The sequence below is a fragment of the Sapajus apella genome, unplaced genomic scaffold, assembly GCF_009761245.1.
Source record: "Sapajus apella isolate SASKATOON/1434 unplaced genomic scaffold, GSC_monkey_1.0 scaffold15, whole genome shotgun sequence".
Lineage (NCBI taxonomy): Eukaryota > Metazoa > Chordata > Mammalia > Primates > Cebidae > Sapajus > Sapajus apella.
Genome location: NW_022436955.1, coordinates 31696204 through 31721222, shown reverse-complemented (window position 1 = coordinate 31721222; position 25019 = coordinate 31696204). Strand labels below are relative to the sequence as shown.

Genomic DNA, 25019 nt, shown 5'->3' with positions numbered 1-25019 from the left:
GGGAGGGGTGAAAGCTGAGGAAGTCCAGCGGCCAAGAAGACAAGAGGGTGCTGTGGTGGTCAGCGGCAGGCACGAGAACATTCCAGAAGACAGTCTCAGGAGAAGCTTGGAAGGGCACAGGAAGGAGCAGGCTGAGGCAGGGGCACGTGGACACCTGCACAGACCAGAGCGTGGGGGAGGAGGGGACAAGGCTGTGTGTCTGTGTAGGTGAGGGGGCCTGGCTCCCCAGCCTGGGAGGGCCACGTCTCGGTGCGTGAAGGCTGGAAACTCACACCAGACGGGTGCCTGGGGGGAGGCCCGAGGGTGGCAGAGCCCAGGTCCCCATGCTCACCCTCCCTCAGCCCTGCCTCCTCTGTGGATAAGGCCAGCCCCGTTGCTCCCTGGGCCCCTCATGATGCTTCTGACATGGGGGAGGGGCGCCAGGGCTCCTCAGCCTCACCTCTGTTCCTCCTGGGGGGTGTGGGGGGGTCCTCAATGAGGATGGCAGGGGTGGGCTTGCCCCTTTCTGGAGAGCCTGGGCCACCCCCCCCCGCCCACCTGCTGAAGAGGTGTTCTTAGGACACGGCCATGGCCCTCAGTGGCCCGAGAGTGACCGTGGCACAGACACCCTGGGAGCCACATTCTGAGGCTCAGGGAGGTGCAGGTGAGGTGGGGGCCGGCGGGAGGACAGACGTCACACAGCTGGGAGGTTTTCTGCGAAAATAGTGGGAATATATTTGAAAAGACAAATCACTATGACATTTACAGTACAAACTCAGGGCCCCTCCGTGCCTGCTTTACGACACTCCAGAGGCGGGAGGCGTTGTGAATGGCCCACAGCACCTTCCAGAGAGGCCAGCTGGGCCTGATTTGGTCTCTTTCAAATATCAGAATAAAAACTTTTGACATACACATTGCACCCAAGATAAAAACTAAACAGAGCAAAACAAACCATAAGTCTTCAAGACACTTACGGAGAGAAGGAAGCTCTCCCGCCCTTCTACCCACCTTCACAGACACAGCTGGCTCTGTGAGTGGACACGTGCGTCCTGGGCCTGGGCCGGGTCCTCGTCCGAGGCCTCCCTGGCTGGGCAGCGCCTCTGCAACCCCAGCCCTGAGCATCCCCGTCTGGCCACACAGAACTAGGGTTCACAGCCTGGCAGGGGAGGCAGGGAGAGTGCCGCACGTGGGTGCCCGTGCCCTCCACACAGCCGTGGTGCCACCTCTCTGACCCCGTCTGTCTCACCCGATCCCCTCATTAAAAAAAATCAAGGAAGCCTGTATTCACATTACAACACCAAAATAGCACCAGAAACTTCAGAGTAACATTGCAGATAGGCAGAGCCCAGAGCTCCGTACAGCAGGTGGGCTCCAGGAGGCGGCCATGGAGGCTGGGGGGGGGGACCGGGAGGACCCATGGGAGCTGGCACAGGTGCTGTTTCTTCCCGGTTCCACATGGTAACCTGGTTCCCGGGGTCAAGGTGCGCTAGAGATGGGCTTTTCTGTGGCAGCACAAGCAGAGGCTGGCACGAGCCTGTGGTCAGAGGGAGGAGGCCTGTTGTGCTCTTGGGGGACCAGGCGGCTCAGAAGCAGCTCTTCTAAGTGGTGAGCGCTGCCTTCCCCTACGTGGTTTCTTAGGTCACTTTGGAACTCCAGCAGCAGCAGCAAGACTAAGAGGGAACCTGCCATCATCCCATGGCTGCCTCGACTTACTTCCCTGCTTCGTATGGGGAATGGGAGGCTGTGCAAATCTCCAAATATTGGCTTCTATGGCGTCGGTGCCTTGCCAACAGGGCACAAGGCTGTGGGTGGGGGGGATAAGGTGCTGTCTCTTCAAGTACTTGGTACCAAGAAAGCAGCTGTGTGGTCTCAAAGGGGCTGCAGTGGCCCCATCTTTTACCCGCAGCCTTCCAGCAAGAAAGGGCCACCCTGGGCCCTGTTCAAAGTGTCACAACCTCAGCTCTGACATCAGGGCACAAGAAGTCAAGTGGCCACAGAGTGAACCGTCTCAGGGAGCTGGAGCTGGCCGCCCCCAGCTCTGCTCCCAGGCTCTTGCTCCTATAAATTACTCAGAAACATCTTTCTTTAAAGGGATTTTGAATCCAGTTAGTCTCTGCCCGAAGAGCTGGCTAAGGAGGTCACTCTGGGCCTCGGCGGTCCGGCGGGTGTGTGGCTCTGCAGGTTCAGCACCGTGGACAGCTCTGCCTCTCTTGGGGGGCCTGAGTGGGGGTCGCCTTTGGGGGAAGGCCTTGCCCAGTCTGTCCTTTCTGTGCACGTGGCCCGGCTCTGCCTTCTGCTGATCTGAGGGCGGTGGCCTGGGTTTCTTCTGGCTGTTGAGCTTGGGCTTGGCCGGGAGCACACGGCTGGGAGCTGCCTGCTTCCGAGGGGTCCGGGGAGGCTTGTCAGGGGCCGAGGGGGCTCTCCCGAAGCTCCCCACACTCTCAGTCCTGGCTGCTCCCGGGGCCTGGCTCTTTTTCCTCTTCATGCTGCTTTCTCCCTTCTCATTGGGACCTGGGCTCCCGTGGGTCCCCTGCTCACCAGCTTCCCTTGCCCCCTTCGTGCAGCTCTTGGCCTGCGCTCGAGGCAGGAGCCTGTCTGGTGCAGGGCTCTGGCTGGGGAAGCTAGGCTTGGCTGGGGTAGTGGCTGTCTCACTCTGGAGCTGCCCACTGGCTGGCTGGGGCTGGCTGCCACCGCCTGTCTTGGTGCCAGGCCGAGGGCTTCCACTGCCCTGGGGGCTGGGGCCTGGTTTGGCTTTGGGGGTGTCGGGCTTCATCCCGTTCTCTGTGCCATGGGCCAGCTCTCCGGGTGCCAGGCTCCCCACCACCTTCCTTGGATGCACTGGGAACTTGGGCGCTTTGTTGGGGGTGGATGCTGCCGACCTGTCCATTGATGAGCTCTGACAGCCCCCAGGCTTGGTGGCACTGCCCTTGTGGAAGGGGCCTCCAGGGCCCCCCTCAGACGCCAGGTGGCTTGAGGACACCTGCTTCTGTTTTGTAAGCAGGGCAGGATCTTGCTGGAAATGGTCAGGGACACCTCTGCCTCGGGCAGCTGGGGCCCTGCGTTTCCCTGAGAACAGGAGGGGAGCCCTCTTTCCCTCTGCATCTTGGTCTCTGGCTCCCGGCCGTGGCACAGATGCCCCCAGTGGAAGCGCTTGCTGGAGAAGAGTCCCAGGGCTGCTTGCGGAAGCCTCATCCTCTGGCCTCTCTAGGGCTCTGTCCCGCTCGCAGTCCCCTCTGCCCTCAGCCAAGGCAGCTGGGTAGGGAGACAGAGACGGCGGGGGACCCTCCTGGTGGTCAGATGGCCGATCGCAACCCCTGATCGGGAGGGTCCCAGGGTCTGCAGGCCTCTCTAGGGTCTCGGGCCATCCCTTGATGGTGTTGGGAGCCACCTCCGGGCAGAGCTGGAGCAGGGCTGGGAGGGACCCCTCGCTCAGGGTGGGGCTGTCCTCCTCAGGCCCGGGGGCACTGCCGGGCATGGCCACCCTGCGCCGTTTGCTGGGCAGTGTGCCCTCGAGGGCCCGGGACTTCTGCCCTGGAGCTCCCGGCCTCCGCACACCACGGAACGTGAAGGGCTGCTGCCCTCTCCGGGGGTGCTTGTCCATGTGGCGGTCAAACTGCTCCTTCTTGGCAAAGGTGTAGTTGCAGGAGCTGCAGGCGAAGGACTTCTTGATGATGTGCATGACCGTGGCGCAGAGCTCGCAGGCGTAGAGTGGTGTGTGCTGCAGCTCCAGCGGCTCCTGCAGCCCGTGCACCCCGCCCAGGTGCACCAGCAGCTCCCCGTGCTCGGAGTAGACCCGGGGGCACCGGGGACACAGGAAGACGCGCTGTGGGCTGTGCACCGCCAGGTGGCGCTGCAGCTTGAACGGCTTGGGGAAGCGCTTCCCGCAGTGGTGGCAGTCGCGGGAGGGGTCCTTGCAGGCCTCGTGCACTGGGACGGCCTGCAGGAGGGGCTCCCCGCCGGTCCAGGAGTCTGGGGACAGGATGGGGGTCGTCTTGGCGGGACCCGGGAGCAGGGCCGAGCTGCAGGCTGGAGCGGGCTTCTCGCAGGCTGCAGGGCTGCCCGGGTTGGCCAGGGCTTTGGGACAGACGCTGTCTGGTGTCATGGCCCTGTCTGGGTGGCTGGGGGTGCTGCGCCAGCCGGGTTTCGCCCTCTCGCTCCTGCTGTCTTTCCCGGCCTCTCCCTCCGGCCCCGAGGAGTCTCCCGGGCTCCCACTTGCCTTGCCAACGGAGTGCTTGTCCCTGTGAGGTTTGGGGGTGGGTTCCATGATGCCGCTCAGGAGCTGGGCAATGGCGCTGCCGCACTGCAGGCCCCTGGGCAGGTCCCCCAGAGACCTCCGCGCCTGCCCCTTGCGGGCGAACCGGGCGGCATGCTCCCGCAGGTGCTCATTGTACATCCAGATGTCGGCCACCTCCTTCAGGCACATGCCACAGGCCCAGGGACCCGCCTTGCTCTGTGCGTGTCTCTCTTGCAGGTGCCCCCGCAGCAGCTCCCGCGAGCCGAACCTGCGCTCCACGCACATGTAGCAGGTGGGCGGTGGCGCGGGCGTGTGGGCCAGCTTGTGCAGATCCAGCTCGCCCAGGCTGCGAAAGCGCTGGAAGCACACCCGGCACTTGTAGGAGGCCCGCTTGCCCTTGGTCAGCCGCCCTCGGCCTTGGACCCTCCCCGCCCCCGTGGCCGCCTCCGTCCTTCCGTTCTGTGGCCCCCGGGAGCTCGCCGTGGCCTCGAAGTCTAAGAAGCTGGCGGTTGGGAGACGTGTGGGGTCTTCAAAGGGTCCCAGAAAGCACAGGTCTCGCATCTCAAACTCGGAGCTCAGTGTCTCCAAGTCCGCGGCCTGGAGCGGCAGCAGGTGGGCATTCCCGGGCAGCCCACTGTCATAGCGTTCTCTCTCCAGGCTGGGGGGCTCAGGGCTCACGTCTCCAAGAGAAGAGGAGGCGTCATTGTCAGGGACCGGCAGCTCTAGTCCTCGCCAAGCTGCCGGGACCATGTGCAGCTCGGGAATGGCCTCGGGCTGATCGTCCTCAGGGCAATGGGAAGGCAGCTTCTCTGCACTGGCTTCCTCACCAGGCTCCAGGGCCCACAGGCTGAGGCTGGGGGCCCAGGGGTCGATGCCAGGCACCCTGTTGCTGAGCAACCCATCCAGGAGGAAGGACTCAGGCAGGCCTGTGGGGTCCTCGTCCTCCCACGGAGCCTCATGGCAGAGGCAGAGGGAGCCGGAGTCGCTGAGGTCCGTGGGGAGGCAGGCTGGGCCGAGTGTGGGGCCCTCCTCCACGCTGGGCTGGGTAGGCAGCTGGGGCTCTGCCTTCTCACAGCGCTTCCCATAGACCCTCGGGTTCCTCTTTCGGGTCAAGCGGCCGCCGGTGGGGAAGAGCTGGGAGAAGGAGACCTCGTCATCAAACAAGCTTGGAGGATCCTCCGCACTGGAGCCGGGGGCTTTAGGAGTGGGGCCCTCAGGCCCCTGGACTCCACCCTTGGTGTCTGGGTTCTCCGGGAGGCCCTGGAGGCAGCCGCTGGTGGTGCTGTCCACTGGAGAGCTGGAAGTCTTGGGAAAACCCAGGGCACCCAAGGGGCTCGCGAGCTCCTCCCAGACGCCTTCCTCAGACCCGCTGTGGGCCCCACTGCTGTCGTCCGCCGGTGTGCTCCCAGACTCTTGGCAAACACCCAATGCCTTGGTCTCTCTCGGTCTCCGGAGCCCCCTCGCCAAGGCTCCCTTCTGCCCAACTGGCTGTTCCCCGAGAGCTGCACCGTCCATCCTCCCTGGACGCAGCAGCTGATCTCCAGGTAGCTTCTGGGTCCCAGTCTCCACTGCACACAGAGCCTCCAGGTCAGTCCCCGCAGCACCCTCCATCACCCTAGGCCCAGGCGTGGTCCAGCGAGGTGGCTGTTCCTTGTCAGCCTCAGGCCGTCCTTCCACAGGGAGGCAGTGGCTAGGGGGGGCCGTGGAGCTGGCCGTGGCGGAGGCTGGTCTGGGGCCGCGCCCATCTGAACTCTCTTCCGGAGAGACTGGAGGAGCGCTGCCCTCCCGGAGCCTTCTCCCTCTCAGCTTTCCTGCTTTCTCACTTGACTTCCCCTTGGAGTGGCTGGCGGAGTCCATCGTGGGCTCTCTGTGTCGCCTCCGGCCTTCTCTTTTCTCTGCCTGTTTGGGATGGAGCTCATCTTCCCCGACCTGGTCTGGTCTTGGCTTGGAGGCTGGAGCCTTCACATCCACCCCGTTTTCAGCAGGGCTTGGGGGGTGCTGCTGCTGGCTGGGTGCGGAGCCGGGTGTCCTGAGAACCTCCTTCAAGCCCCGGGTGACGTGGCTTGGTCTCTCCTTCCCAGGTGCCTTGTGGCTCTTCTTTCTGGGGGGCTGGCACTTTTGGGTTGGGGACCCCGGAGGCTGCTGAGCAGGCAGGGCCGCTGGGCTCGGCTGTGGGGGTGCTCCCGGGCGTGGCCGGTGCTTTCTGGCCTTGTGCCGGCTCAGGCCCGGCCGGGAGCGGAAGGAAGCTGTGCAGATCTCACAGGTCACAGGCCCGAGTGCAGCCTGGCCGTTCTCTGTAGACACTGGCTTCTTTTTATAGCCACGAGGCCCCTGTTTGAGGTCTTGGGGACGGAGGGTGTCCCCCTGAGAAGTCTGGTGGGAGGCATTTCTGTGGCTTTTGGGGGAGTCAGACTGGAAGTCACTTGCTGTGCTGCTTGGAGCTGTGGTTACGCCCAAGCAGAGCCCTGCGGAAGGGCAGGTGATGCTGGGCACTTTGGTAGCACCAGAGTGCCCAGCCTCAGAGGTCCCTGGGTGCTCCGGCCCCTTGCTGCTGGTCCCTGCCTCACCTTCCAGGCAGGTGGGGAAGTCCGTCCCTGCACCCGGTGGTATGGGAGACTCAGTGGGCACAGCTGTGACAGCGTGGGCTTCCCTATGGCCGAGGAGGGCAGCATTGCTTGGTGAATATGAGTGGCCTCTGGGTATCCTGTCAGGATTGGTGTGGGATGGGGTTCCCCTGCTTTGGGGTTCCAGCCCTGGGGGTCCTCTGCCTGCCTGTGGCGCATCTTTGGTGAGAGTGCTGGACAGGTCAGCAGCCCTCAGGGCCATGGTGGGGGAAACAGCCCCTGCCAGGGGAGGAGAGGTGGCTCGGCCAGGAGACTCCCACAGCATCTCTTTTCTGGAATCCTCTGGAATTCTTAAAGTGCTGTCTTCAGGGCTGCCCCTGCCGTGAGTGTAGGCTACGGCACTGACTGAGCCAGGACGTCGGGAGGAAGGCTCTTCCAGGAGGCTGCCCTCCCCCTGGAGGATGCAGTGAGCCAGGGCTCCCTTAGGATCACACGGGCTTGTGGTCAAAGGTGGGGGAGCCACCGGGGGATCCCCAGCCCCAGTATCTGTGTGGGCTGGGATAGCATCTGCCTCTTCCAGAGGCGCCTGGGTAGGAGAATAGGCCAGTGGGTGCTGGGGGCTGGAAGGGTCCCTGCAGGATGGAGATGCTGGCAGCTGCCTCCTCAGCCCACCTTGGGCTCTGGTGGTACTGGAGGGAGAGGTGGGGGGGTCTTCATGGGGCAGGGGCCCGAGGCTGCAGGGCATAGGGGTGGCTGAAGGAGAGGGTGAGGGGGCGCAGGCGGCTAGGTCCCCAATGGAGGGTGCTGGACTATCCCCCGTGGCCAGCAATGGCTTGTTCAGGCCCAGGCAGGATGCCCTCTGTAGAGCGCAGCCCTCAGGTGCATTTTGGGTGTGGGTCAAGGCTAGCGCCAGGGACTCCCTATCTGGGGACGGGAGGCTTGGAGGATGCGGGGCCTCGCCCTGAAGGCTCATGGCTGCCCTAACTCCCTCGCATTTCTCTAGCAGGACTGCACCCGTGGCAGGCCTGGCCAGTGCTGTTTTGGGACTGGCATTGACGGAGGAGAGGTTACCTGCCCCCCCTGGGCCCCCTCCGTTCACTGGCTGAAGCCGGCTGGCTCTGCCTTGGACCTGGGTTTTCTCAGCTTGGCCATCTGCCTCCAGCCCCAGCTGCTGCCTGGCCACTGCAGGGACAGTCGTCACCTCCACGCCCTCCAGAGGGCCCAGGGCGGGGCCACAGGCCACCTTCCCTCCTTTCACAGTGCCCCCTTCCAGATCTGAGGGGTTCCCTCGCGGAGGGCTCTGGGCAGCAGGTGCTGGCTCTTGCAAGGCTGGGGTGCCATCTTTACTCTCAGCTGCTCCGGGCCCCAGGATCGAGAGCTGACGTAGGGGGCTTGAGGCTGGGTCCTGGGACCTCCTGCTGGGACCTGTGTCAGACACACAGGCGGGACTTGGCTCAGAGACAAACCAAGCCCCTCCGCCCCGGGGGGTGCTCATCGAGGACGCCCCCGCTGGTGCAAACTCATTACCCTCAACGCCAGGCCTCCCTGATGCGGGGTAGAGGCGCCCGCCTGCTCTGCCTGCAGAATGTCCCTGGGCAGCATGGCTCTGACGGGCACCAAAAGGCCAGGTGGCGTCTAGCAGTGGGGCCCCGTCACCCTGAAATGCCAAGTCAGGGGCCAGGTGGACTGCAGGGCTGCTGAAGGCTTCCAGAGTGGGGGCCTCTGGGCGGGGCCCATCTGCGGTGCAGGGTCCTGGGAAAAGCCATCCTCTCTTTTCACAGGGAAGCGGCCGCAGGGTGTCCTCACTTTCTTGTGAGCTGGTGACCTCCTTATTTTTAGGAAATGAAAGCTCCTGGCCAGGGCTTGCTAAACTCCTGGCATCCAGTGGTGGCCCTGGCTGCTTGCTGGGCTCAGGCAAGCAGACATCTTGGGGGGCCCCACTGTCCCCTTCAGGCAAGCAGACATCTTGGGAGGCCCCACTGTCCCCTCCAGGCAAGCAGACATCTTGGGGGGCCCCGTTGTCCTCTCTAGGCAAGCAGACATCTTGGGGGGCCCCACTGTCCCCTCCAGGCAAGCAGACATCTTGGGGGGCCCCGTTGTCCTCTCTAGGCAAGCAGACATCTTGGGGGGCCCCACTGTCCCCTTCAGGCAAGGAGACATCTTGGGGGGCCCCACTGTCCCCTCCAGGCAAGCAGACATCTTGGGGGGCCCCACTGTCCCCTCCAGGCAAGCAGACATCTTGGGGGGCCCCACTGTCCCCTTCAGGCAAGGAGACATCTTGGGGGGCCCCAATGTCCCCTCCAGGCAAGCAGACATCTTGGGGGGCCCCAATGTCCCCTCCAGGCAAGCAGACATCTTGGGGGGCCCCAATGTCCCCTCCAGGCAAGCAGACATCTTGGGGAGCCCCGCTGTCCCCTTCTGCCCGGTGGAGTCCAGTCTTGGAGACCCCAGCTTTCTGCACCAGCTGAAAATGGAGGCTGGCTCCCGTGGGGCTGAAAGGAGACCCAGAAACCAGGTCTTCTTGGGCGCAGGAGATGGGGGCTGAGTTTCCTGGGTGGAAGGAAGCTGGGCAGGGCCATGTCGCTGTGGGCCTTTGCTGAATCCCTTCCATGGTGGCCACAGCGGGTCCTGCACCCTCCTGAGGTGCAGTGGATTCTGCAGTGACTGAGAGTGTGTCCTTGTGGGGCATGGTGGCCTGGCAGGTGGGCAGCAGGGAGGGTGCCTCTGTGCCCATGCCCGTGCCTGGCTCCACCCTGCCCCCAGACTCAGGTTCTCCGAGCTCCCTTGGGGGCCCAGGTGTGTCTTTGCTCCTTTGCAGTTGACTTTCTAATTCGGTGACCAATTTCTGGATCTCCAGTTCGTCCTCGGACAGGTGGCTCATACGAGCAACGCTACATCCACTACCCTTTCCAGGCAAAACTGGGGCTCCGGGGGCTGCTGTCTGTTCAGGGGGACACGTCTTACTGAGCACCTTTCCCCCTGAGGGATCAGGAAAATGGTCGGGCAGCATCGGGGGTACTTCTTCAAGCAGCAAAAAAGAGGAGAACGGTGGGTCTGATGGGGGCTGCTTCTGGGTAGGGTGAGCACATGTGAACGGCACCTGGGGGTCCCTGTCTGTAGACACGCTGCTGTAGAGGGGTGGGTCGAATCTGCCCAGCGGCAGTCCTGGAAAAAGGGACGTGGACTCCAAGGTCAGTGGCGATGTGGCTCTGCCTGGGTCTGTCCCGGCCATGCCGGGGAGGCTCTTGGGCAGCAGTGGCTCGAGGGGGCCAGCATCCTCACCGTCCTGGCAAAGGCAGGAGCTGCTGGTCGGTGGGGTGTCCATGGCTGGGGGCTTGGGGTGCAGGTCTTCCAGGAAACAGCCAGCCAGGTCTTTAGGTCCAAGGAACAACTCACTGTGGGGGCTGCCGTAGGGCTGAGGCCCCTTTGTGGCAACTGGAACCCCCACGGGGTCTCCATTAAAACCAGCAGGTTCACAGCCAAAACCGGAGATCTTTGAAGACAGAATGCCGGGTTTGGGGCAGGCAGTACTCGAGGGGTTAGCCATGGGTGCCAGAAATTCTGCAGGATGGTGGGCAGGGGGTTCCTCTCTGTTGCAGGAGATGGGGGCCTTTGTGCACCCAGGGCCATCCAGCAGGCTGCCCAGGCCTGGCGCTGGTGCACTCCTGTGGGGCGCCACAGTGGTGTGGGGTGCCATGTTGGAGAGGCTTCCCGATAGCTTGGGGCTGCCCATGTCCTGTCTGCTGGGCTGCGGCTGCTCTGGAATCAGGAGACTGGGGCTTCCTTCCACACAGCTGGCTGGAGAAGAACTCAAAACCCCTGTGAGTTCTGTGATGTCCACGGGTGACCCTTTGACAATTTCAGGCTCCTTGCCCTCCTGGGGGAAGTCCAGTGGTGGGTGGTTTTCCTCGGGGCTCTGGGTGTTGGTGGGGACCTGCAGGGGATCCTTGGGGGCCAGTGAGGGGTCATCAGCACACTTGGGGCCTCTCTCCCTGGAAGCCGCTCCTGCCTCCAGGCTTTGTGGTGGGCCGTGGGCCTCGGAGCTCCTGCTGGGGTCTGGGCAAGGCCTGCCTGGCTCCTCGGGGTTGTGGGGGGCTCTGTCCCCGCCGGCTTCCTGCCTCACTGCCTTCCTGTGCTTCTGCTGCTCTCCATCCTTTCTGGGACCCTGGGTCAAGTCCACTTCCTTCCTCTTCTCACCTCGGGACCTCCGGCCTCTGAAGCCAGGACCCCGCCGCGGAGGAGGCTGGTCCTCCTCGGACTCAGAGGCGTAGTCGTACTCCTGGAGCCTGCGGTCCTTGGCACGGGGCTGGGGCCTCTCGGCCGCCAGGGACCCCCGCCTGCCCACCTGCCGCCCCAGCCGCTGGTAGTGCTTGTTCTTCTGCTGCACTATCTTCAGGATGAGGTCCTTGCCCCAAGCGCCGTCCCGAGCCTTCCTCCTCCTGCAGTCCTTCCTGGGGGGCAGTCGGAGGCGTGGGGAGGTCCTGGTCTCCTCAGGGAGGGTGGCGGCTCTCTGGCCCTCGGGGGTGGGGTCTACATGGCTCTCGGGGGCCTGAGTTCTAAGGTCCCGGGGACAGGGTGGGGGCCGCTGCCCACGACTGCCCTTCCTCCTCCTGGGCCTCAGGGCGGCTCTGCCACCCCCACCCAGCCCCTCGGCTGCTCTGGTGTCCAGATCCTTCTGGAACAGCTTCAACTGCTTCCCTCTCCTCTGCTGCCTGCCCTGGCTGGGCTTGTCCACCTCCGTGGGGGCCAGACCCAGGGAACGCGTTTTGGGCCTGCCTCGGGCTGGGCAGCCTCTGTCCCCAGGGCGGGGAGCTTGGGGGTCTCGTGTGGCTGCTGGGAGTGGGGGTGGCGCTTTGTTCTCCGGAGTCACCTCTGCCTTCGTCTTAGGGGGCTGTCCAGTGCTGGGACCTCTAGGGCCGGAAGGCTCCTCGTCTGCGAAGACGTCGATGAAGCTGCTGTCGATCTCGGGGCTGTCCGAGTGGAACCCCATGCCGTTGAGCGCCTCGGTGATGAGGCTGTCCAGCTTGGCGTCATCCTCCATGTCCAGGTCCGAGGCGGGGAGCGGGAAGGGGATGGCGGCCGGGCTGGGTGAGAAGCCGGTTCTCAGGGGGTCGTCTTTGCCCTCGGCCTGGACATCCTCAGCCGGCAGGAAGGCCTTCGAGTGGTTGAGCATGCCGGGATGTGCGTTGGCGGGGACTCTGGGGGCAGTGGTGGGCGAGGGGAGCCCAGGGGGACCCGGGGAACGCTGGTGGCCATCCTTGGCCCTGGCCAGGAGCAGGCCGCAGAACTGCCGGTGTGCCAGGAAGGCTGCCAGGCTGCTGTAGTTTTGGTCACACTGCCTGCAGGTCAGCAGCACATCGAGCTGGTCCAGGCTGGCGCTGCTGAGGGAGAAGTGCTGGGCAGGGTAGAGCGGTGGTGCCCGGGGGAAACCCTGCAGCCCTCCCTGGCCCACCTCGGGGCCCTCGTGGGGGAATGGGGTCTCCTCCAGGCACTGGAAGGTACCCTCAGCTCCCAGCCCATCTGCAGGGAAAGGGAAGGCCTTGGCCGGCTCTGGCTGGTAGTGGGTGGGGAGGGAGTGGGGGGGCTCCGGGGATGGGAAGGGGCTGCCCGTCTCCTGGGGATGAGTGGGTGGGTGGAAGAAGGCGGAGGGCCCGCGTGGGCCGGGGAGCTGGCTCTCCTCTGAGCTGGGGTTGGCTGGACTGCTGGACATCGGCGACAGTGAAGAGCAGGTGCTGCCGGCCGTGTTGGTGGCCGGTGATGGCAGTGGGGACTCACTGGGGGAGGCTCCCACCACCCTGGGTGGGGGCAGGCTGGGTGTGCCGTGGGGTGAAACCTGGGGCTGGGCCACCCCGAAGAACAGGGGCTGGGCTCCGGGGTCTGTCAGCCCATTGTAGGTGAACAGCGCGGGGGAGGCGTCCGGGCCACTTCTCATGGCTGCCAGCTTCTCCCCGGGTCCCGGTGTCTTGCCAGCAGTGCTCAGGGCTCTGTGGCTGTCCTCCTGCCACTCAGGGGCCCCAGCAGGGAAAGGCAGCCGGCTCGGCATCTCCATTCCGTGGGGGCTTGGCCCAGCGGTCGGGAGCGCCTGGGGCCACGGCAAGGGTGCACTCTGTGAGAGGCGGAGCCGCTGGCCTGGGCTGGGCTGGCCATTGAAGAAGGCACTCCTGGTGGCAGCCAGGGGGCCCTTGGCAGCTGCGGGGTAAGGGGCTGCTGTGGGGTCCCACAGCTGGGGCAGCCTAGGGGGTGCGGGCCCTGGGGTGGCCAGCTCAGTGTCCAGAGGCCCTGGGCTGGTGTCCACCCGGCTGGCTCCATACGCCTGCCCTGGGAAGTGCCTCTGGGGCAGGGAGCTAGGGGGCTCCCTTGGGCTCCCCAGCCCATCCTGGGCTGGACGTGGTCTTTCGGGAAAGATTTTGGTCAGGCTCTTGTGCAAAGTGTCAGAGAAGGGTCTCGGGGCCAAGTGAGCAGCTCCAGGCGGAGACAGGGCACCACTGAGGTTGCTGTGGGGGTTGACGCCACCTGGCTGGCCCTGGTAGCAGGGCAGGGGTGAGGGTGCAGACTGGGTGGGCAGTGGGTAGGCTGGGCCAGCGCCCATGGCCTCTTCCGGCCACGCTCCCCGGGGCTGGTGGAAGGCAAACACCAGGGGCCCGTCGGTGAATGCGTGGCTGGCCATGTTCGCAGGGAAGGGTTTAGCACCAGCCCCATGCAGAGCTGGGAAGGGGAACTGGAAGGAAGCCCCCACGGGGCTGCCGCTGGGCCTGCTGCCCGTGGGAATGGGCTCTGACTCGGCAGGGGGAGCCCCGAAATTAGCACCTGGGAAGCTATTCTCAGCAGCGGGAGGCCAGGAGTCGGCCCCACTGGCCTGAAATTCAGGATAGGGGCTGGGCTGGAGGGGGCTGGCGCCCCTGCTCTGGGGGGGCCCTGTGGCTGGGGGCCTGGGTGTGGCGCTTGGTGAGGTATAGTTGATGGAGGTAAAGCTGGAGCGTGTCTCCTGAAAGCAGCTGTGGAAGCCGAGCTCTTCAGCAGTGGGCTGGGCCTCAGTCCTTGAGAGGCCGGGCCTGAGGGGAGCTCCCGTCCCAGGGCCCCGGAGGGCCTCCACCTCTGGGGGCTGGGCAGCCTCCAGCGGTGGGTTCTCAGGCATCTGGTCCAGGGTGGCCTTGGCTCTCGAGCCGGCGATGCTCAGACTATAGTGCTTTGGGGGGCTGCCGTCTGCCTTGCCCACCGGTCTTGAGGGAGCCTGCAAGGGGCTCCTCCCCGGCGGTGTCTGGGGGCTGCCCCCCTTCGTAGGGGTGCTGCTCAGGGCCTGGCCTCTCAGGGGTGGGGGCTGGGGCTCCCCATCCCTGGCCTGCCTTGGCTGGGCCTCGGGGAGCTCCATGGCCTGGGCCCGGCCGCCAACTTCCCTGACACCCTTGGTAGTCCTGCTGGCTGGGCTGTGGTCCTCCAGTGGGGCCTGGGAGGGGCGCCCCAGGCTGCTGGCAATGTGGCAGGGCTGCAGGTCTCCTGTCATGGTGGGGGCTGGTGCTCCTCGGGGCCGTTCCCCTGGCATGGCCCCTCCGTCCTGGCGCTAGGAGGATGCAGCCGTCCGAGGGGCGCCCTGGGGAGTGGGCCGGACAGCCATCCTCAGCCCTCGGAGGGTCCCAGGGAAGGCTGTGCTCATGGTCCTGAGTGGAGCCTGAAAGGAAAGGTGAGGGGTGAGCAGGGCGGAGGTGTGGGTGGCCCTGTCTGGGCAGGGAGCTCCATGGGCTTCCTGGCTTTCCACGCAGGCGTGGCCGAGCCGGAAGCAGAAGAGGCGGGGTGTGCGCATCACAGAGGCTCCCAGCTTAGAAGGGATGCTCGGCTCAGCCCCTAGGAGAAGCAGGCAGGGAGAGGGAGTCCCACCAGATGGAGCAGGGACCCTTCCTGTCTCAGGCAGAAGAGGGCTGGTGGGGGGCGGGGGGTGAGTGGAGGGAGGCAGGGAGGGAGGGAGCATCCGCTGGCGGGCTGTGGAGAGGACAGGCCCCTCCTGTGCGGGGCATGAGCTCTGGACCTGCAGGTGCTCCCCAGGGAGGGTCCTGAGAGTGTCTAGGAGGGCCCAGGTGGGTGCCTGCACCTGCCATGGGGAGGGCCTGGCGGCCGGAGGCAGGGGATGAGGCAGTAGGGAGGAGGGGCCTGCCCAATTTGGGCCTAGGTCTGCAGGGCGGGTAAGGCTCCAGCCTGCAAGCACCACACCATAGCACCAAGAAGAGTCATGGTGGGTGGGGGGGCCTGGGGGTCCCTTCCTCCTCTGCCACCTCCACTGAGGGGCATCCTGTCCCATGACCCCAGGAGAAGGGTCCCTTTCCCTCTTCTTGGCTCCACTGCCACGGAACAAAGGCCTGGGAGTCCTTGAGGCAGGACTCATGGGTGAGGTTTGTTGAATGAATGAATGATGCCAACATCAGCAACAGCAAGGCCGGGCACCCGAGCACTTTCCTGCACTGCCTCCCTCGTGCCCATGGTGGCTCAGAGGTGACTTGGTGATTGTCGCTCTGAATTTATGGGGGAGGAATCCACAAACAGAGAAGTGGGGAGCCCACTTGAGGCCTCAGCCAGTGTAGGCAGGGTCCTCCTGGGAGGGCCGGCTCCTGCCCTGCACATCTCCTGCTCTGCACTGGGCTTACCTGTGTCCCACATGGCTTGGACACTCACTGGGACCAGGCTGTTGGGGGTAGGAACAGCAACAGCCAGGCCCCACATGAAGCCCGGGTCCCATGGGCCAGACCCCCTACCCACAGCCACAGTCCTCCAGAAGGTGATGGAGTAGGAGGGGTCTCAGAGTGGGGACCTCAGCCCAGATGGGACATCAGAAAGGCTTCCTGGAGGAGGTGGCTTTCACTGAGTCCTGGACGGTGGTGAGGAGTGCTGGGAACACAGCTATGCCCAGTAGCTTTTAACAAGGGCAGGAGTTGGTCTGCTTCCGTGAGGCCGGCTGGCTGGGTGGCCACCATGAAGAACACCAGGGGACACACCTGCCTGCCTGGCTCAGAGCTGTGGCTGGAAGCCCTGCTTGGCGACCCCAGGAGATGGCTCTCCGGAGGCAGCGGGCAGGCCCAATTACTGTCCTGAGAGGGAGAGGAAGGCTGGGCGGGTGGGGAAGGGGCCTCAGGACCAGGGCACCTCCCGCCAGCCTGGGAGCAGGCTGCTGCCTCTACGTACCTGGGGAGTCAGGGGCCCCTCAGCTGGGACGCCGCACAACTTCCTGAGGAATGAGAATTTCTTGGCTGCAAAGAAAATGGAAAGCACGTCAGGGCCGATGTGGTGCCTGGCTCTGGACCATGAGCCCCAGGAGGAGCCAGGCGGGAGTGAGCGGCTCCTGGGCAGAGCCAGCTGCAGCCTCAGGGCCCCAGGAAGCTACCAAAAGTCACTGGGGGATGGGCAAGCTCCTCCCTGAGGTCAGCGGGCAGCTCAGCTTGCCCGGGGACCCTGGAGGGTTTGGGGGTCAGCTGGCTGCCTCAGCGGCAGCTCTGACAGTTCTCTTAGGTTTCTTTTTGTGAGGCCCTTATGGATGCAGGCTGTATTCACGGGGCTCCAAAGCTTGAGACTCCATTACGTGTCGCGACGTTGCGGTGAGAATGCTGCCCCTCCCACCCCTGCCACGATCCCTCCCTAGTCCGCTGGGAAAACTAGAGGAGCTTCTGGTGTTTCCCTCAGAGTCCCCTGGTGCAGACACGGGCACACAGGACCGCACACTCCCTGTCCCCCCTTCCTTGAACACAAGATCATCCGCTGCCTGCACGGTTCTGCACCTGACTTTTTCCATCCAACGACATCTCCCGTAGATAATTCCACAACATTCCACGAAGACGTTTTTGACTCTGCCCACCTGTCCTCCATCCAGGGCTGCAGAGCACCCAGGCCTCTCTGGATGGGCACTGGGCCACTGCCTGCACTCGGCCCTTAGAAACAAGACAGCAGAGGCCACACACGGGCTATGGAGCCTGTGCTGCAAATGCTGAGCATCCGGCTGCATCAAAGGGCACCTGCGTTTGACATCTGGAGGGAGACTGTCCAATTATCAGTCTCTGTGATGGTTTTAAAATACAGCCACACATTCTTCAACCCTCCGCCCTTCAAGAGGTGGAGCCTAGTTCTCTCCACTTGAACATGGCTGAGCTTACCGACTTACCACTAATAAACAGAATATGCTGGAAGTGGGGGTGTTTGACTTTAAGACTGAGTTCTAAAAGGCATTTCAGCTTCCTCCTTGCACACTGAGATCACACAGGTGGGGAGGCAGCTGCCATGCTCTCAGGCACCCAAGCAGCCCACCCATCTATCCATCTGTGCACCCATCAATCATCATCCATCCATCTACCTAGCCATCCACCCACCTATCCATCCACCTATCCATCCACATTCCTACCCATCCACACTCCTACCCATTCATCCACCCGTCAATCATCACCCATCCAGCTACCCACCCATCCACCCACCCACTTACCCATCCATCCATCCATCTATCCATCTATCCACCCACCCATCCACCCACTCAGCCATCCATCTACCCATCCATCCACCTATCCAACCACACTCCTACCCATTCATCTACCTGTCAATCATCACCCACCCACCCACCCATCCATCTATCCATCCATCCACCCACTTATCCATCCATCTATCCATCCAACTATCCATCCATACACCCACCCACCTACCTATCCATCCATCCACCCATCCACCCACTCACCCATCCATCTATCCATCCATCCATCCATCTACCCATCAATCATCATCTGTCCATCCACCCACCTACCCATCCATCTATACATCCATCCATCCATCCACCCATCCACTTATCTATCCATCCATTCATCCACCCACCCACCTACCTATCCATCCATCCATCCACCTACCCATCCATCTTCATCCATCCACCCATCCATCCATCCATCACCCACTCATCCATCACCCATCCATCCATCCATCCATCATGAATCACCCACCCATGCATCCACCCACCTACCCACCTATCCAGCTACTCACCCATTCATCCATCCATTTATTACCCACCCACCCATCCATCCATCTACCCATCCATCACCCACCCACTCATCCATCCAACTACTCACCCACATACCCATGCACCCACTCACCCATTCATCCACCCATCTATCCACCTGCTTACCCATTCATTCATCCACTCACCCATTCTCCCATTTACCCATCCACCTCCCCATTCACCCATCCATCCATCCCTCACCCATTTATTCATCTACTCATCCATCTATCCATCCATCACCCACCCACCCATCCATCCTTCCACCCATTCATCCACCCATCTATCCACCCATTAATTCATTCATCCCTCCACCCACCCACTCCCCCATCTGCCCATCCATTCACCCATCTATCCACCCACTCATTCATTCATCCATCCACCCACTCACTTCCCCATCTACCCATCCATCCACCCACCTATCTACCCATTCATCCACCCATCTATCCACCCACTCATCCATCCATCTAACACCCACCCACCCATCCACCCTTCTACCCATTCATCTACCTACTCATCCATTCATCCATCCACCCGCCCATCTACCCCCCCCATCCATCTGTGAGTCCACATGTGTGTGGGATGCCGTGTCAGGTACTGGGCACATGGTGGTGTGACAGATTCACAGCCTTGGGCTGACCAGAAAGTGAGTCAAGAAATGGCTGCAAATGAGGAAGTTGCAGCGCAGAGAGGTGACGTGGCGGGTCCAAGGTCCCATGGCCGACACAGCCGCGCTGAGACGTGAAGGCAGGATGCCTGTGACTGCACTGCTTCCATGCTGAACAGAGAGTGGCCCCGCCCCGCCGCCTCCACACCTGTGCCTCTGCCCTTCCCATCCCTGGGGAGCCCTGCCTCTGTGGGCCTTGCCTGTTCCAGTCCCTCTTTCCTGTGTCCCAGGACGGCGGCGATGTCTGCCTGCAGCAACCTGGGGCACTCCAAGGTCACCAAAGGACGTAGTCCTCAGACCTGGGTGGACCTGGGGGCAGCGTGTGCCCCAGGCCTCAGGTTCTGACCCCGCCCAGGCTCTTGGCAAAGCCCCTTGGTGCCAGCCATCGGTGTGGGTTTCAGCAGGCCGGGCCACTTTGAAGTTGGGAGATCCTATCCCTCAGATCCAGGGCCAGCCCCAGGGAGACCCCAGAGGAGTGTGAGTGGCTCGTGTTCTCTCAGAAACAGGACCTGGCCCCTCTCTAACTGGCTGAGCGCTCTGGTAACTCAAGAGCGGGTTGGGCTGGCTCTGGCCAGGGGTGTGGGGGCTGCCAGTGCCTGAGGGGAGGGGTGCCCCTACCTGGGCTCCTGCCCACGCCTCTGCTCCACACCTGGCCACTGCTCCCAACCCTCTTCCCCTCACCTCCTCTTTCAACCTGCTCAGTTTCACCTATGGCCTCTCCACCCTTAAGAGCCAGGAGATTGCCCCCCAGCCCCACCCTGGCCCTTCCTCCCCAGCCCCTCTTGGGGCTTCTGCCTGAGAAGCTCCCTTGGGCTGCCCTGCCCCTTTCCTGCCCTCCAGACTCCCACTCACTCTTGGCCCACCATGCAGGGGGCTTTGGGGCTGGCTCCGCCTGGGCTTCACTCTCAGACTCGGTTCTCCCTGACTGTGGGATCCAGGCCCCTTTCCAGCCTCTCTGAGCCTGTTCCCCACATGTGAAATGGGCATGATCAGAGTCCTGACCTCACTGGGTGTGGTCAGAGGGTTAAAGAGAACAACGCAAGCCGCCTTGGGAAGCACACAAACCAGCACACAGTGAGTGCCCCACAGACACTTGCTCTGAAGCATGGCAGCCCTCTTCCAGGAAGCCCTCCTGGATTGCCCGTGGCGAGAACTCTTCGGGTATGTGTCTCCACAATCCTGCAATTCTCAAAAGGCGCCTGTCCTTCCACATCCTGGTGGCCGTCCCCTAAGCACCAGGCCTGGGAGCCCTGCACACTCGCCTGCCCTGTCCGATTAGGGCTCCTGGCCTCAGTTTCCCCTACTGTAAATAGAGGTTGGATCCAATGGGTCCTCGAGCCTGTGACATCCTGATGTTAAAGCTCACAACGCCCCACTGGCAGGCAGGCATCCTGAGCAACCCACTGCCCCCCTCCCTGTGAGCAGCCCCAGCCCTTTCAGCTGCTGCTGTCCCCAGCATGGGGTGGGTTTCATTCTTCTGGCTGATTCTCTGTGGTCAGGGCTGGCCCCTGCCTTCCCCAGCAGCAGGGACCAGCTCTCCCTGTCTTCCTGGCCCCTCCGTGGGGAAAGCAGAGGGTGTGAGGCTCCCGGTGAGCAGGGAGCGGTGGGAGCGCTGCCCTTTCTCCCCTCGTCCTGGTGTGGGGCTGCAGCCTGGTGCACCGCCCTGCTTTCCCCACACGTGGCCCCTGCGTGTGCCCCCATGCTTTCTGGACGTGGCACCAAGGAAGAATGGCATGGCTGAGAGCTGATCCTGCAGTTGGGGTCTGCCACGGGGTGCTGTGTGGCCTCAGGCTGGCCTCCACCTCTCTCTGTGCCTTCCTCCCTTTGGCAGAGGAGGGCAGTGGGCGAGCCCCACAGGCCCCTGAGCCCTGCCTGGCTCAGTCCCAGCTCCAAGGCCCTGGCACATGGGGCCTTCTGGGGGACCTGAGTGGCCGCTCTGGTGATGTGAGACTTCAGGAAGGGCTAGCCTTGGGTGAGGGTCTCTCTGGCACAGCATCGGGGGAATTCCTGGCTGTTGGAGGAACGTTGAGGAGGGGGTGGAGTGCTACTGAGGGGCACATGGTACTTCGGGAGGTGGGGCCAGCACGGGCATCAGGCGCAGGGGGTGGGAGGCTGCTGGGGTTCAGGGAGGCTGCCGGGGGTCAGGGAGGCTGTGCACGTCTGAGCCCTGTCTACACCCACTCCCAGGGCCCCGCCTGTCCCATCCTGGACACCAAACAAGGGCGAAGACATATGTGCCATGGGATGGGACGCGGCTGGGAAGAGCAGCTGGGTTCCCAGGCCAAATGGGGAAAACGAGGCTCAGAAAACCTGGCCAAGGCTACGCGGCAAGCCTAGGAGCAGAGCCGGGGCAGGACGCTGCCTCCCACGCTGTGCTCCCCTGGCTCTCCGGGAGGCACCGGCCCATCCAGGGATCGGCTCGGTCTGCTCTGTCAGTTCTGCTGCCCACCGGGGCTGAGCCTGCCCGAGCTGTGTCACCCTGGGCACCATCCCCTGCTGTCTGGCCCCCCTTCTGTGGCTTGGCACAGCCCCTGCAGCCAGCTGGCCGCTCCCCGATGGGCGTGAAGCACAAAGCCAGACGCCATGTGTGCCAGCGCTGCTGGGCAGGGGCCTCCTGTCCCAGGTCACCCGAGACAGCGAGGCTGGAAGCAGGGAGGAGCTCAGCTGTGCCCATGGCCTCCGAGCTCCGGCCTTTGTCCTGAGCACTGTGTCTGCCCATCATACCCGTCCGGCCCCATTCACAACTCGGGCGGGCAGCCAGGCTCACCCCAAACCCCGGCGGAGCCGAGCAGCCACGGAGAAAGCCCAGGGGCCTCTGCCTGCAGTCCTCGCCGCCAGGGGCCGCAGCGCTGGTGCCTTCTGACATTTATTTCAAACATTCTCCTTTCCTTTTGCTTCAAACGCTGCCGCTTTGCTTAAAAACTCTCTGTTACCTGAGTGCTCAGATAAACCTTTGCAGGTAAAATTATATCTGAGATATGGCCCGGAGGGTGCGTTTAAGAACACGGTGCAAATTATCAACTGCATTTATCTTAATTACTTTGGGGGAAAGTGGAGGCCGGCGATGGAGGGGCTGGGGAGCGCTGTTCATCCCACCTTATCGGGGTACACATTTGAGATCCCTTAACAGGAGGCAGATAAGGGGCACGTGGGGAAAGAAGATGATGTTTTCGAAAATGACAGGGAAGCGGCTGGGGGGCGGTGGGGATTTGTGCTGAAAGACGGAGCGCTGTCACCCACTGAAATTGCTGAGAGCTGGCGCACAGCAAGAGGCAGGCAAGAATGGCAGCCCTCCTCTGCCCCTCTGTGCCACAAAGGCCAATATTGAGGTAGTCATTACCCAGAAGGAAGCCAGGACCTCACCAGTGGCCAGGCCCCAACCCAGCTCTGCTCAGTCTCCTAGACAACCCTGCACATCCTCACCAGCTCTAGCTCCAATGTCACCTCCTCCAGGAAGCCCTCCCTGACCGCAGAGCTGTTGCTGTTGGTCCTGGCTCTGTAGATGGTGTCTACTTGCTACTGTACTGTCCCCTGTCCTCACTGCTGGCATCATACAGGGAGGGGCCGCAGGTCTTCTGCTTGCCCTGGTGCTGGGCCTGGCAGGGAGTTGGTGCTCAGGACCCTTAGTGGGGTCCAGCTCGGGCAGCTGTTATTCCTGGGGTCTCCAGGAGCTGCTCCTCGAACCTGGGGCTCCACGTTAGGGTGAGGGACCAATCTGGGTGGGGTGCAGGGTGGGGACAGGCCTCCCCTGTCGGCACACGTGGACACACTCGTGCACACTTATGCTCACCTGTGCCCACGTGTGAACACATGCTCATCCTTGTCTACATCCACACATGGGCACATGTGCACACACACATGTGGGCTCCCCTCCCAGGCTGTGTCACAATGGGCACCAGGGGCTTTGGGGGCTCATTTCTGCAGGAGGCTCTAGGAGCTCCCCGGCACTGGGAGGTGGAGGCGCTGTCCAGCAGAGCTGTGCGTGTGGCCTTAGCATGCTGCCCGGAAATGACTCTGGAGACACAGCCTGCCCTCTTAACGTGGATGCTGTCCCAGACTCCGGCCATGCCAGCTGCCTCCATCAGCACGTGTGTCTGAGGTCCTTCTCTCCTGGCCAAATGTGTAGGAAGCAGGACCATATGGGGGAGCGTGAGAACCGTCTGGGGGCCGCCTTGCCAGGCATCTGGCGTGGGGGGACTGGAGTGGGATTCAGTGGCCCCAGGAGCCTTCTAGAACAGCCAAGGTGAATAAAGCCAGGCAGGTGTCCCAAGGCTGAGGTACAGGCTTGTCCAGGGTGCAGAGGCGGCAGGTGGTTACAATGGCGACGGTGCCCACAGCCCCAGAACCCACTTTAAAAACCAAAGATGGGGGCACCTTTCTCTCATTGGCTGGTCGAGCAGCCCTGCTTGGATTTCTAGAATGAGGATCTTTGAGGGTGCCTCGTTCCAAGTGCCCACCTTACAGATGGGAACAGTGGCTCAGAAAGGGCACAGGCTTACCCCAGGTCACACCACGGCGGGGCTTGGGCTCTCTTGGCTTTGAGCCCCCTCGCAGTGATGCTCAGGGCAGGGTGGTTGGGGGCCTCGCTCTTGGTCCCCCGGGGAAGGCAGAGAAGATGCCCTCCAGATGCCAAGCAGCAGCTCTGGAAAAGGGCAGGCAGCACCCAAGTCTGTCTTTCTTTCGGAGCTGTCAGCCCTCACGCCGTCACACTGAGAAGGATGCCAGGTACCAGGGAGACTCCGGGAACCCCAGGAGGATGCCCTGAGTGTGTGGGTGGCTGTCTCCAGGCCCTGAGGTAGGCCCTCACCCCAGGACAGGCATCTGCTCAGGCTCTGTCCTCCAAGAGGAGCCCTGAGTACCTGCCGGGGAGCGAGCGTACCTCTTCCTCCTCTTCCTCCATAGGATCCTTCCGCAGGCTGGGTACCATGGAGGAAGCCCCATGAGGGTGAAGGGTGTGAGGCCCTGCCCGGTTGTGATTTTGCGGCAAGGTTGTTACCATCCCTCCCTAAAACAACCGATCACCACGTGACTGCTTGTTGATTATAGAAACCATAGTTATTTTCCATGACTCTTTCCCCAGAAAGCCAGCATGCCAGTTCTCATGCTACTTGCGGTGCTGTCTGAAGGGGCTTCTTTCAGTGGTCTTTTCTGGGACCTACGCAGACCCTGTGGGTCAGAAGCTTCAGGCCAGGTCCAGAGCTTGCCCTGGAGATCCTGCCGAAGTCACACGCCGCTACGATTGCAAAGTGTCACAGTGCGAAGCTGGTGTGGGCGGGAGGTTGGACGGGAGGCCTGGGTGTCTCCTCATCTTCCAGCCTGGGGAGCTCCAGTAGGCCCATCGCACAGATGAGGATGCCAAGGCTGCCGTGAACTCTTAGCAGCCGCCTGGACTCCCCCGTGCCGTCAGTGACCTCCTGAGAAGTTCGCCTCCTCTGGCTTTTGGGAGCGGAGCCCATCCCACCTCAAGTGAGATCTCTGGATGAGAAACCCATGTAGGGGTCACTGGTCCTCCTGCTGCCCCCGCACAGGTTTAACGAGCTGTCTCCTGAGTGACATGATTAGTGAGTTCCTCAGAGGCCTGGTGGCTGTGTTAATTACTCTCCTGCCTCCGTGGGGTTTGGAATCATATCAGCCTCCTTTTTCAATTAAAAGTGATGATAATTTTGCCTCCTAAGGACAGAGGATTAGTGAAGTACCCGTGGTGGGAGCTGGGTGGGACGGGGTGTCCGTACTCTGGCTCTGTCATGCTGGGAAGGGAGCCGTCCTAGGAGGGGCTGGGCTGTGTGTCTGCTGCCCTGGGTTGAGGAAGGATGCTTATGGCCGTGTGCTGCGTGTGGGCTTCCAGGCAATCGGTCCAGGGAGATGCCAGGCTCGGGGCTACATGCTTGGACGAAGCCCTTGGCCCGTTTTCAGAGGAGGAAACGGGCTCGTGTCTGTCCTGGGCTCCAGGGCACACGGCTTAGATGTGGGGCTGGGACATGTACCCAGCTCTGGCCACTGCTGGGCTTTCTCCCTCCTCCTGGACAAGCTGGATCCACGTCTTCCCGTCCCTGGAGGACATCCTGTCTGGGTGACCACCTGTAGTGCCAGCTGTGGTCCTGCAGATGCTCCACAGAGGGGCCTGAGTCACCTGACTCCCACTGTGCTGCCATTCCCAGGCTGGGGGCTCAGTCTCTGTGCTCAGCTGTAAAATGGGCACAGCACTGCCCTGGCAGCACAGGCCCTGAGGGTCCCCAGGATGCAGCACCTTCCTCCCTCATGCAGCTGGGGATGGAGTCTTGCTGAGGATTGAGAAGAGGCTTTGGGGAAGCGCCCTGGCTCCTGGTGGGGAAGTGGGGTGAGCCTTCGGTGGTTGGAGGCCCTGAGCGACAAGTGGGGTGTGTGTTTCTGGCCTCTCTCCAGGGCCATTGCTCAGCTGTGACCAGTACTGGCTGGACGGACTCTGAGATCCTGGAGGGTCCCTGATGTCCCGGGTGCTCACTGGGCCAGCACTGCCTCATGAATCCTCTCAAAGTCCCAGGAGGTGGTTCTGTTCCTCCCCATTGCTCAGATGAGAAACCGAGGCTC

General features: G+C 62.8%; 1 protein-coding gene across 1 annotated transcript; it reads right to left on the bottom strand.

Moving 5' to 3' along the window:
- Window positions 1-1262: 1262 nt before the first annotated feature.
- On the bottom strand, window positions 1263-14436 carry ZNF469 (zinc finger protein 469). Its single transcript, XM_032284660.1, has one exon. The coding sequence runs from the start codon at window positions 14315-14317 to the stop codon at window positions 2045-2047; it is 12273 nt and encodes a 4090-aa protein (XP_032140551.1). The 5' UTR covers window positions 14318-14436; the 3' UTR covers window positions 1263-2044.
- Between the last annotated feature and the right edge of the window lie 10583 nt (window positions 14437-25019).